Raw genomic sequence first — 12,500 nt, 5'->3', positions numbered from 1 at the left:
CACGCATCAGTCAGAAGGAGCCGAGCTGGAGACAGATCCAGGTACGGCGTCGGATCAGATTTGTCCTCGATACGCAACTGCCGTGATGCATCCAGCTGCGCGGATTAGTTGACAGCGCGACGGCACGGGGGACGGAGAGATGAATGGAGCTCATTTGTCACAAACGACACATCGTCTGTCAACTGGTGGACAGGAGAGTCTGCTCCGTCTGGGCTCCAAGCCTGAGACTCGCCTCGAAAGGTGTAAGAACGCCTTTCAGATCACTCACTTCATAGATTAATGTGATGTGACAAAAGCCCCATGAAAATCTACATAACATGAAATGGTGTGGCACATTTCAAGATTTTAAGATTCTAAGGGGCATATTCACAAAGTGATTGCGCAGCTTTTGGGGCCGCAGATATTATTATTAATACTACCGCATCTGTAGAAAGCACAGCAGTCCATGGTGGTTTTAAAAACACATCCCAAAAGCAACTCCTATTAATTCCTATTAAACTCTAAGATACTGAAAAAAACAACTGAAAGTTATAGAGATAGTGATAAAGTTGTCAAAACTGGCATTGAACAACAGATAGCCTCGAACCTGCAGGACCATGGACAGCTCCGCAGGCCTCGGGTGCAGAGGTCATCATTTCTACATTGTAATATTAAGATTCAGTGAGAACTACAATTTCTTTATAAAGATTATATAGATTACAAAGATATATATATATATATATATATATATATATATATACACTACTCACAAAAAGTTAGGGATATTCGGCTAATGCAAGCTAAAATGCACTATAACCTTTACAGGTGAACTTAATTTGACCTTCTCTAAACTTTTAAATGCACATTTCCAACTTTTCAATGTTTCAGTACTTTCAGCACAACTTGCTGTTCTCTAACAAGGAGCTGAACGGCAAAATTCACAACAGGTTTTTGATCCATGAATCGACCAATACATTTCCTGGTTCAATTAGAATTGGTATTTAAACAGTCCTCTTCATCATGCTGTTCACATTTTTACATCATGAGACCAAGACGACACCTAACAACTGATCAACAGTACCTCACCACTGCGAGGCTTCAAACAGGATGTTCTCAGAGGGAAGTGGCCACTGAGCTTAGAGTGTCACAGAGTGTCATCAGCAGCTTGCAACAGAGATACAGAGAGACTGGAAGAGTCACAGAAAGGCATAGAAGTGGACGTCCTTTGGCCACATCCCACACTGATGACCACTTCATTGTGAACAGCGCCCTGCGGAACCGGATGATGATGCCACTCAACTCCAGGCACATTTAAGGGAGGTGAGAGGCACCCAAGTGTCACGTCAGACCATTCAAAACCGTTTACACGCCTGGCCTGCGTGCTGGACGACCTGCAAGGGTACCTGACCACACCACCGGGCACAGGCATCATCGTCTTGCACGGGCCAGGGAGCATTTACTCTGGACGGGGGACCAGTGGCCTCAGTGCTGTTCTCTGATGAAAGTCGATTCACGTTGAGCAGAAATGATGGCCGCCAACGATGTTGGAGACGTCAAGGAGAGCGCTATGCATCAGCCACTGTTGTCACCAGACGAGCCTTTGGTGGTGGTGGTGTTACAGTGTGGGCAGGTGTGTCTAGTCAATACAGAACTGCCCTACACTTTGTGAATGGTACAGTGACAAGCCCATACTACCTGAATAACATCATTAATCCAGTCATTGTGCCCCTGCATGAACAACACAGGCCTCATTTCATCTTCATGGACGACAATGCTCCAGCTCATCGAGGTTGCATCATTAGGGAACAGCTGCTGGAGACTGGGGTACCTCAAATGGAGTGGCCTGTACTTTCTCCAGACCTGAATCCCATAGAAAACCTATGGGATCAGCTGAGTCGCCGTGTAGAGGCTCGTCACTCTGTACCCCAGAACCTCAATGACCTGAGGGCCGCCCTTCAAGAAGAGTGGGGGGCCAGGCCTCAGCAGACAATAAGTCGACTTGTGAACAGCAGGAGACGTGGTTGTCAAGCTGTAATTGATGCTCAAGGGCACATGACAAGTTATTGAGACAGACATTTTTTGTTGTGGTAAACCCACCACTGTTGTTGGCTTTTGTTTCAATAAATTGTTTGAGATGAGGAAATCACCATTGCATGCTTCTACTTAAATGCCCTACTTTCATGATATAATATCACTGTAGCATGAACTTTTTACATTTTACACAAATTTCACCTGAAAGCCAAATATCCATAACTTTTTGTGAAAAGTGTATATTTCTATATAATCTATACAGTGGTACTTTGACTTAAGAGTTTAATTCAGAGCTCATTCAAAGCTCATAAAATCTGCTCCGATAGCAAATCAATTTTCCCCATTGAAATTAATTGAAATGCCATTAATCCGTTCCATCCCCCAAAAACCCACCCCAATTTCTTTTTGTTACATGTTTTTCAATAAGAAAAATGTATTTATAAATAACAAATATTGTATCAACATAATAAAACATAATAAAAGAGAACGTCAAAGAGAATCGCTCATGTTTTTCCGCTTCTTCTTCTCAGCACTTACTTTCTTAGGGCCCATGGTCCCTTTTTTTGGCAAAATAACTGCACAAAAAGCACAAAATGCGAGCACATAACACAAAAGAGATGCTTCCACGGTCAGGTAACCACGTGAAGCGAACGAGTGAAATGCGGGATGCTGGCTGGATTCGCTCGCCACGCCAACTAGCGGCGGCGTAGCTGAAGCTCGCTCCTCGTAACTCACATTTTTGCTCGCAAATCAATACAAAGAAATCGACGGAACGACTGCTCGTAACTTGGAAAACTTGTATGTTAGTGCACTCGTAAATCAAGGTACCACTGTACATATATCATTTATATACAATATATATATACAGTATATATTTTTATATATATATATATAATATATATATATATATATATATAGATAGATAGATAAATAGATAGATAGATAGATAGATAGATAGATAGATAGATGGTTTATATCTATATAAATTATAGATTTACTCATACTATCATGTTATGGTTACGCAAAGATGCTTAACACGCAACGGGGTCTCCACGTAACTGGGGTTCCCCATGCACGGGGCTGCATGGGGAACCCCAGTTACCCCCCCCTTCCCGTGCTGGACAATTTCCATTATTTTAAAATCCCCTCGTCAGCATTTGGCACAGCACCAGCGCAGCCCCTTCAAGGGTTTCCTTACAATTTTACATTTTCATCAAAAAACTTTCAAACAAAATGACGACTGTCTAACAATTATTTTAAGTTTTATATTTATTATTCTTATATTTAAGACTGATAATTTTGTTAAATAGGCAAGTGCAGAGCAGTGGCGTAAATGTGTAATGACTCTTCAATGGAGACCCCTTTAGTTAGGTCGCCACGGTTGATGGGGGAAGGAGTTCAACGTTTCACCTGCCAACATGTAATGACATATCATAGGTTTTTATATGGTTATATGGTATGGTTTTATGTGGGAATTGCAGTTAAGCGAGAATATATTTCCATCTCTTCCCAGACTGTACATTTAGGGATATGCATTTACATGAAACATGTTTATGGGTCAATGATGGGACACTCTTTTTTTGTGTCCGAATCAATAATCATTAAAATAAACTCGATGTGAAGACACACGTTAAACAGCAAAGACCACTTTTAAAAATAATTATCAAAGTTCACTAATTGTGGGAGTTTTGCGACTTAAAAGTCAAAACAAGGAGACTTAATTTTAACTGATTAACAAATTATGCCAAAAATAGAATAAATAAAGTCAACTTAATTGACATACGTGAATACAACATTTCACAAAATAAATGAATGTATAAAATGCATGTATCTCAATGTCTTTCCCCCCCCCCCCCCCCTTTAAAAACCTCGTTTGCCATTTATCCTTCCACACATCTACAGGCTTACCGTTGAGGCGGGAGACGGTCCAGTTGCGGCGCACGGCGGTGGGGAAGGAGGGCAGCTCAAAGACGAAGGGCCCCACGTTGGGGTCGGCGTCGGCGTCCGAGGCCGTGATGTTGACCCGGGAGTTGGGGCGGGCGCGCTCGCACACCTGCGCCTCGCGCGGCATCAGCACCGGGGCGTTGTCGTTGACGTCAATCAGGTAGATCTGCAGGGTGCCCGTGCCGCTGGCTTGGGGGGAGCCTGGGAGAGAGAGAGGGAAAGGCAGGCAGGCAGGGCAGAGATATGGAGTCAATTAGGCGAGAAGTAAACAGTGATGGGGGTGAGGAGGAGGTGGGGGAGGGGATGAAAGATCGAGCAATGAGACAACTACCGACAAGCACCAAACATTAACCCGCCGACCGAATCGCAGCTTTGTTTTTCCCACTGATTCATGTTCTCCGCTGAGACGCACGTTGCAGGCAAAGTGAAAAAAACAAAGAGGCAAATGGTTAAGAAAGAGCAATTTGTCTAGAGAGGGTTGTAACGCATAATGTAGGCAATAATGTTAACATTTGTATTGTAGCGCCTTGGTAAAAGAGCCGGAACAAATAAAGCACACATTAAAATTTTACAGTCTGCGCACGGAGCTTTGGCTTTCAAAACGGGAACAGGGAATGCGGCAACGCTCACACAGAGGTTATTACACTGTGAAGAGGTTAATACTAATAAATAATAATAATAATATATAAATCTACGAATCTGGAACTCACACTCACACGGTAAGCACACGAACACGGTTCACGTCTTTTTTAACCGCGCTGTCACAAAGACCTCATGGTTGAAGTTTCATCCAAATCGATCCTCATACGGAGCAGATATTAGTGAACAACCGACCAAATTTGGTCTTGGTTAACTGACACGTCACGCGTCTGGTTCTAAAATGAACGAGATGAGATTTACAGTAAGACGCTTTATGACGTCATCATATTATTTACTGTAAATGTATAGATTCCCATTGTGAATGTCCAGTTGGACATTCACAATGGGACGATCTGGTTTACATGCAAACATGGTCGGTTGTTTCAAAGACAGCAGAGTTGTGCTGTGGAGACCGAGACGCACCCAACACGGCTAAACTGGACCCCGTGTATATTGCTGCCTGCAGCTTTATTTACTGTTTGTTATTGCTATCTGTTATTAGGGATTTGAGCCTGTAGAGTTGAAATGCTATTGTTCTTGATACTATTTGTTATTACTATCTTATTAATATCTGTTATTACTATCTGTGCTTTGTGATGTTGGGACCAGATTGAAGTGGCAGCACAAGGTCACTGGTCTCATTTTTGATTTTATTGCCACTCGTAGACCCACTTCCAATGCAGGACAACCAGAGTCAGAAGATGAACTTATTTGATGAAATCAGGTTTGAGCAACCACTGACTGGACAGGAGTAAAACACGCCAGTAAAAGCTTGGCTGCCGCTGAGAAGACAAGTGCAATTGTTTAACACCGATTCACTTTGTTTCTCACATGAGAGAAATGATCCTGGGTCTGTTGAAAAGGCCACTTTGGCAGGAAAAAAATAAGCTACCAATATGCACAATGTTTGCATAAAGTGCACAAAACAATGCTTTCCTCCCTTCTTTTTATATATATTTTTGTTTGTTGTTTTTTTTTTTTTAATACATTTTAGGTGGTGCTCTAGCCAGGGGAACACATCCATGAATGTGGTCTAATTAAATCGACCACCCATCTCCCTGGTGAGGCTCCCGCGCGGGAGCATTCATCACGGCACACAAACAGTAAGAGCCGAGAAAGGGGAAAAAAAGTATCTGCCCTGCTCTGTTAAACAGTCTGCAAAGACGTATTACAAGCTTGATATTAAACATTGACTACCTCGCACAGACGCACACCAGGGGTTCACACACACACACACACACACACACACACACACACACACACACACACACACACACACACACACACACACAGTTACTGTCAGAAACCGTGGCTGGATTACCGATGCAGCGCGGCACACATGGAGTTTACAGTGGCAGCTCATCAGCACCATGTTTCAACTTTGTTTTCCATCAGACAGCAGCTTTGTGCATCAGCTCCGTAAAGGTCCGCTGCCCGGGGCTCCGGGGCCCATCGACCGCCTTGTCGGTTATGATTGGCTGGCTGCTTTATTGCTCCTCGCGCTTCGCTCGGGCGGGATAAGTAAAGAGAATTTCAATCAAAGTGGAATATATCCCCTTGTTGACAACGGCCGGCCCAATCAATAGGCAGTCAGCACTTTGTTGGGCTTAAGGCGGCGCACTGCAGGGCAACATGGCTGCTCCCTCACCCTCCAACGCACAAGCAATCCCTTATTTCTCCCTGGCGTCAAAACACCAAAGGTCCCCTCCCACTTATACAGGGAAACACAGCCTCTATTTGTAGTGCTTATGTTTTTTTTCCATATATATCAAGTGATTGACGCAGCGACTCGGGCTACACCCGACCCTATCGCTCACAGTGATAGATTTCTCTCTCGAGCCCCCGAGGGTGAGGAGCGATGTTGATGTTCAAACTCACGTATAGCTGTGCTCAAGCGTGCACGCATGTCTGCCTCCCGCTCACTTTTCACACTCTGGTCTCTCTTGCTGTCTCCCTTGATCGCACGCACGCACACACACACACACACACACACACACACAAACACACACACACACACACATACACACACACACACACACATACACACACACACACACACACACACACACACAAGCACAATCACTTCCTCATTCACTCTGGACGGCAACACGACACACACACGCATTCCAACTTACCGGACTTACCATTGTCGAAGGCCAGGAACGTGGCCTCGTACACGTTGTTCTTCACGTACACAGACTCGCGGTCCAGCAGCGCCATGGTGGTGATCTGGCCGTTGGTCTTGTTGATCCGCAGCCAGTTGGCGGGGTCCGACAGCTTGGAGTACCTGCACGCACGGCGAGACAGTTTCAATTAGCGACCGCCTTGAGCACGTTTCTAAAGAGCGTTTTGAGAACCCCAGCATAGACACAGAACAAAGAAACGCCATTCACAGGCGACTGGGGCATTCATTCCAGTTCCGCTGAATGATTCGTCTGTGGAGTAGATTCATTCATTACACTGCCAACTGTTGGACGGAAAAGGACCTTTTAAAGGGACTTGTCGAAGGCGGGTGAGAACACATGTTCACACGGTTTATCATAGCGACGACTCATCTGCATCAAGGCAGATGAGAAATCTGCTGCCGCGTGCGTGCGTGCGTGCGTGCGTGCGTCCCTGTGTGTGTGCGTGTGTGGCGTGTAGTGGAAATTACGGCAATTAAAAGGTGAAAGAGTGGAAAGAGTGTCTTCCGACGATCTTAATGGGCAAAGGTCAACCGCAGAAACAGAAGTTTAGCTGTTAGATAAACGCTAATTTACGGCGGCAGGGCGGTGTGATCTGTCTCGCTGTTAATCACAACAGAGTGGGCGTCCGAGCGGAAACGCGAGCGATCGGGGGAGCGGGAGGGAGCGAGCCACGGACGGATGAAAAGAGGAAGCGAAGGATAGAGGCAGAACAATGAGCTGCTTGTGATTGTTGTGGTTTGGTGACGCAGGAGAGGGGTCCTAATTAGGAGCAGGGCGTTGGAGGCGCTAGTTAGAGGGCAGGGGCACATCCATCCCAAGATAATGACACACACACACACACACACACACACACACACACACACACACACACACACACACACACACACACACACACACACACACACACACACACATACACATACACCGCCGGGCTGGCAAACACTTGAAATAAAACTAACCAACTTTCTAACTCATTGATGATGAAAGACTAATGAAAGAGAGGATCCTTTGTCAACCAGCGGCAACACAAGACCAGAACTAACCAAGTGGTTCATCATGGTGATATATTTGACCTGGCAACCCTAATAATGGCCATGTTCATTAACCAATTAGGACTTCCGTCCCCTCCAAAAAAGAAAGGTGTTAAAAAAAAAAAAAAAAAAGGCAGTTTAATTTCATTTTTGGATCCGGTGTGAGAAGGAGGGAAATATGATGACAATGTTTTCCGGTGATAAGAAAAGATTTGCGCCCTCTGGCTAAGGAGAGAATGTAAATTTGGAACCGTTAATTATTTAGCTTGCAAGCGTTTGGCAACTAGCTGGGGCCGCATCAATGTTCCCAGGGCCCCACCTACACAAAAAATAATTCACGCACAACTCCCGACCGTTTTGATCAGAACGAGCCGCCGCACCATGGAGTTTTGAGCTGCGTTCCGCTGTTCGCAGCCGGGGGAGAATAGTCTGCGTCAAAGGCCATCAAAATGAAAACAATTCGCCGAAAGGACCATGTAGCGGTGGGAAACACAGGACCTTGGGAACAGGGTGGACTGGCTAACAGAGTTAGACTTTCACATTTCTGAGCCATTTCTAAGGAACTGCTGACGTGACGGAGGCCCCTGAAGGGAGCGAGAGGAGAGAGAACCAGCCAAAGAAGTCTTGCATCTACCAAAGGGACCACCGCTCGGCTGGTCGCCCGTCTCCCGCTTTTGCCTTCTCCCGCCATCAACTCTGTAACTTTTCCAATAGGTTTCACAGCGGACATGAAGACAAACGGACGTCCCTCTGGTTCCGGCGATGGAGCGGAACCCTCGGACTGTGGGCGGCCACGTGGGAGCTCCGTGGTCGATGCTGGGCTGGCATCGTGCCCGCCGAGCGTCAGACACAAGTCTGGGCGGCGGGAGAGAGGGATCGATGAGGAGAAAGATGAAAGAGAGAGAGAGAGAGAGAGAGAGAGAGAGAGAGAGAGAGAGAGCGCGCAGGGAGATTGAGCACACAGCCCAGAGACCAGCTAATTATGGGATGACCTCCATTCGCTTGGCAGCAGAGAGATGTAACTCCAGCCTGGTCATCTGGGGGTGAGGTGCCGGTTTAGAGCGTGGCAGCGGAGAAATCACCCCCAGAGCCCAATCGATGTCGAGCTGAAGTCTGGTCTTTACATTCACAGGCCTACGCGTGTGTAGATACATTTCAAAGACATTTTATTGGATACAGGAGTACCTGACAGTCTGGTGGATGAAGTGATCGGGGTCCTGGGCGGCGAACGCGGTGAGCGTGGTCCCTGATGGGACGCCCTCCTCGAAGCGGATGAGCTTGGGGTTGACCGGGAAGACGGGCGGCTCGTTGACGTCCTGGACAGAGATGGTCACCCCCGTCGTGGACTGGAGCGAGGACTGGATGCCGCTGGCCAGGTGGGCCTGGTTGGACACCACCACCGTCAGCATGAAGGCCCGGTTCATCTCAAAGTCCACCGGCTGCGTGGGGAGAAGAAGAACAACGTGCGATGGTTGGCTGTGCTTCAATTTGTCATATACCACACATTTCAAGGAAAGGTGACAAGTGAGCAAAGAGAGCGAGAGAACACTAAACCGTCAACATGTACGGCACTACACAGAAATGAGTGGAATAAATAAAACCTGTATTAAAAAAAAATAAATATATATATATATATATATATTATTATTGTGATTTAGATTATTATATAATCACAACAACAACAGCAACAACAACAATCACAGTAATAATTCAGTTACAGAAAATAATCATGAAAATAAAGGCCATTCCAGCCCCCCTCCCCTCGGGGCTCTCCAGTTACCTTGACGACGGTGAGCATGCCCTCGTTAGTGATGGGGTTGGTGCGGACGGTGAAGTGGCCGGAGGGGTCTCCGCTTAGGATGCGGTAGACGGCGTTCCAGTTGGGGCTGTGCGGCTGATCCCGGTCCACCACCGTCAGGTTGGTCACCACCACGTTCACCTTGTTCTCCGGCACCTCCCCGGAGAACTGCCCGGAGAGAGAGAGAGAGGGCGAGAGAGAGGGGGAGAGAGGGAGGGTGGGACAGGGAGTGAGAGAGAGGCGTAGGGAGTATAAAGGGAAGAGGAGAGAGGGAAGATAGAGGTGCAGGGAGAGTGGGAGGGAAAGAGGGAAAGGGGAAGGGAGGGAGAGAGAGAGAGAGTGTGTAAGAGAGGGAAGGGGAAAGAGAGGGTGAGAGAGGGGGTGAGAGAGAGCCGGACAGAGAAAGCGGGTGGAGGAGAGAAGGAGGGAGGACAGCACGAGAGAGAGAGAGAGAGAAGGGGAAGAGAGAGAGGGGGAGAGGCAGACGGATTAAGGCCGGGGGGAAAGTGCGGGAGAGAGAGAGCGAGAGAGAGAGGGAAAGAGAGGGACGAGAGAAAGTGAGTGATGGGAGAGGGAAAGAGAGGGGAAGAGAGAGAGAGAGAGAGAGAGAGAAGTGATGGAGGGAAGAAAAAGGGGGAGGTTTAACAAAATGAGCGCAGCAGAAGTTGTGGCAGCATGCCAGTGACGCTGGACCGACGCCCGCCGACAACCCGCTCAATAGTTGTTGTTTTTTTTTCGGTATTAATTATTTTTTCCTCCGCTTTCAAGCATTTCTCACAATTGCTGTTGTGAGACTGAGGAGCACGGTGTCCGACATCATGCAAATCATCCCCATTATCCGGAAACAAAAGAGACGGTTGAAAACGGAGGGAGAAACGAAGCATCGACAGAGAGAGAGAGAGAGAGAGCGAGAGAGGATGACGAGGAATATAGGAAATGCAGGAGCAACAGATTGAGTTTAAATGTGGATAATGGAGAATTATTATTTCCATTACGTTAATGCAGTCCCTTATTTCTCCCCTGACGTGTCAAAGACTTTATTTTGAGCTAATGGATTTGTTCAATTAAGTGTTTACCCCATTTACATTCAGCCCAATCTCAGTCTTAATAAGCAATTAGATAAGTACTGTAATTAAGGCAGCGGTAGGAATAATCTTTGGCTAATGATCTTAATTTCATTCCACTTGGAGAGAGGGAGAGAAAAAATAAATAAAAAATCAACTCCCCTCTAAACTGTGCGGGGAGCGGCGGCTCCAGCTGCAGCGACGTCGGAAGACTTATTCATGGCGCGCCGTGCACACACACACACACACACACACACACATGCAAGCACAGTCGGGAGGATAATCCTGGTTTTTGTCTCTTGTGAAGCTGTGTTTTATTCCCCCCTCCCCTCCCTCCTTCACCTCAACAGCTTTACTGTCCCGCCACCATCACAACACCCCCCCCACCCCCCCCAGCATGACCACGCCAACTGGCGCGCAGCAAATTAAATATCTACTCTGGGATTCTGCCGCACGTGGGTTTCTTCCATTTCATTTTTCATCCCGAGCTTCTCCGGCACACAAACAACGCCCCGCAAAAAGAAAACCCCAAAAACAACCTTCCAAGCCTGTTTGGCCGTGCTGAGAGAGAGAGAGAGAGAGAGAGAGAGAGAGAGAGAAAGAGAGGGCGAGAGACAGAGAGAGAGAGAGAGAGAGAGAGAGAGAGAGAGAAAATAGAACATGGTCTCTCAGAGGCATTCACAATGGCGCAGAATGTAGGAGAGGGGGCTCATCCAAGATGGCCACGCTCTTGAAAAACACGCAATGTGGGCCTGCTGATAAGCCACTAGAGACACAGGCTTGAGAGTTTTCAGAATTGGTGGTTGCGAGAAGAGTGAGGGGGGCGGGGGGGGGGGGGGGATAAGACTCAGTTGTAGTAAAGTGGTGAAAAAAGGATCGTCAGATGTGGCCAATTCAATGTCCTCTGTAAAAGTGAAAAATGTTTTAAGAAACACACACACACACACACACACACACACACACAAAAAAATCACCAATCTGTCTTAAAATATTATCTCTTTGAGGGCCGACAACCGCTAACTTTGAGCGCTAACTTTCAACAGACACACTTCTCCAAGACTGAAGTAGTCTGGAAAAGGCAGGGAAGTGGTTTTCTGATGACATCAAAGTGTGAACCAACAGCATTTTATTTAAAGATGATTGCAAACCGTGGCCAATGTTCCCAGCTTAAACCTTGTCCAAGTCCAAGGTTCTACGCAGCAGAGTGCCTGGTGACCTGCAGCAAGTACTGTGTTTGATCAAACATTTCATTTATTGCTTTTACAACTGCCATTATTCAATTTTTGACTAGAAATGGGAAATCCGGCACCCGTTTGGAGCAGCTTGATCTGCAAATTAAAGGGCTACATTCGGGACGGCAAGGCAGCGGCTCAAAATGATTTTAAACAACACCATGCGTTTCCAAGGAGTTCAGAGCCAGCGGGGCTATGTCCATTGCTATGGCGTTGCTATAGCAACAAGATATTACCGTCAGTTTTTCCTGTTATGCTAGCAAGGTATAAGGTGGTAATTTGCCTATACATCAAGATGGAGGGATTTCTTTAGGTGCACTGTTTTGTACGTGTCCATTTTCCTAGTTCACGCGAGTCCACAACGTAATTCAACAGCCGCGGACCAATCACGAATGAGATAGTATTTAGGCCCTGCCTCCGTGGCCCAGTTCTGAAGAGGGCTAACACTAGGTATCAAACAAGGCCCAAAGAACCACGCATTTCATCGCCCCGGTAGTGGAGTTCCTGAGATGATTCGGCTGTTAGGCCTTCAGTGTGTCTCCAGATGGTCTTAGTCAATGGCAACGGACGTCTGACCGCCTTCCTCATTGGTCTCG

General features: G+C 46.8%; 1 protein-coding gene across 1 annotated transcript in view; it reads right to left on the bottom strand.

The window, feature by feature from the left end:
* Positions 1–12,500, bottom strand: part of LOC307230211 (cadherin-4-like) — a gene marked incomplete at both ends in the record, with an annotated part of 226,456 nt that overhangs the window by 3,847 nt on the left and 210,109 nt on the right. Inside the window, 4 exons of the mRNA XM_080000445.1 lie at positions 3,919–4,155; positions 6,729–6,880; positions 8,996–9,249; positions 9,591–9,776. Coding sequence (XP_079856571.1) covers positions 3,919–4,155; positions 6,729–6,880; positions 8,996–9,249; positions 9,591–9,776 — 829 coding nt within the window. The remainder of the gene's footprint in view (positions 1–3,918; positions 4,156–6,728; positions 6,881–8,995; positions 9,250–9,590; positions 9,777–12,500) is intronic.

This window comes from Zeus faber (assembly GCF_960531495.2).
Source record: "Zeus faber genome assembly, chromosome: 5".
Classification (NCBI taxonomy): Eukaryota; Metazoa; Chordata; class Actinopteri; order Zeiformes; family Zeidae; genus Zeus; species Zeus faber.
The sequence above is the reverse complement of the archived record's forward strand: the minus strand, read 5'-3'. Positions and strand labels throughout refer to the sequence as shown.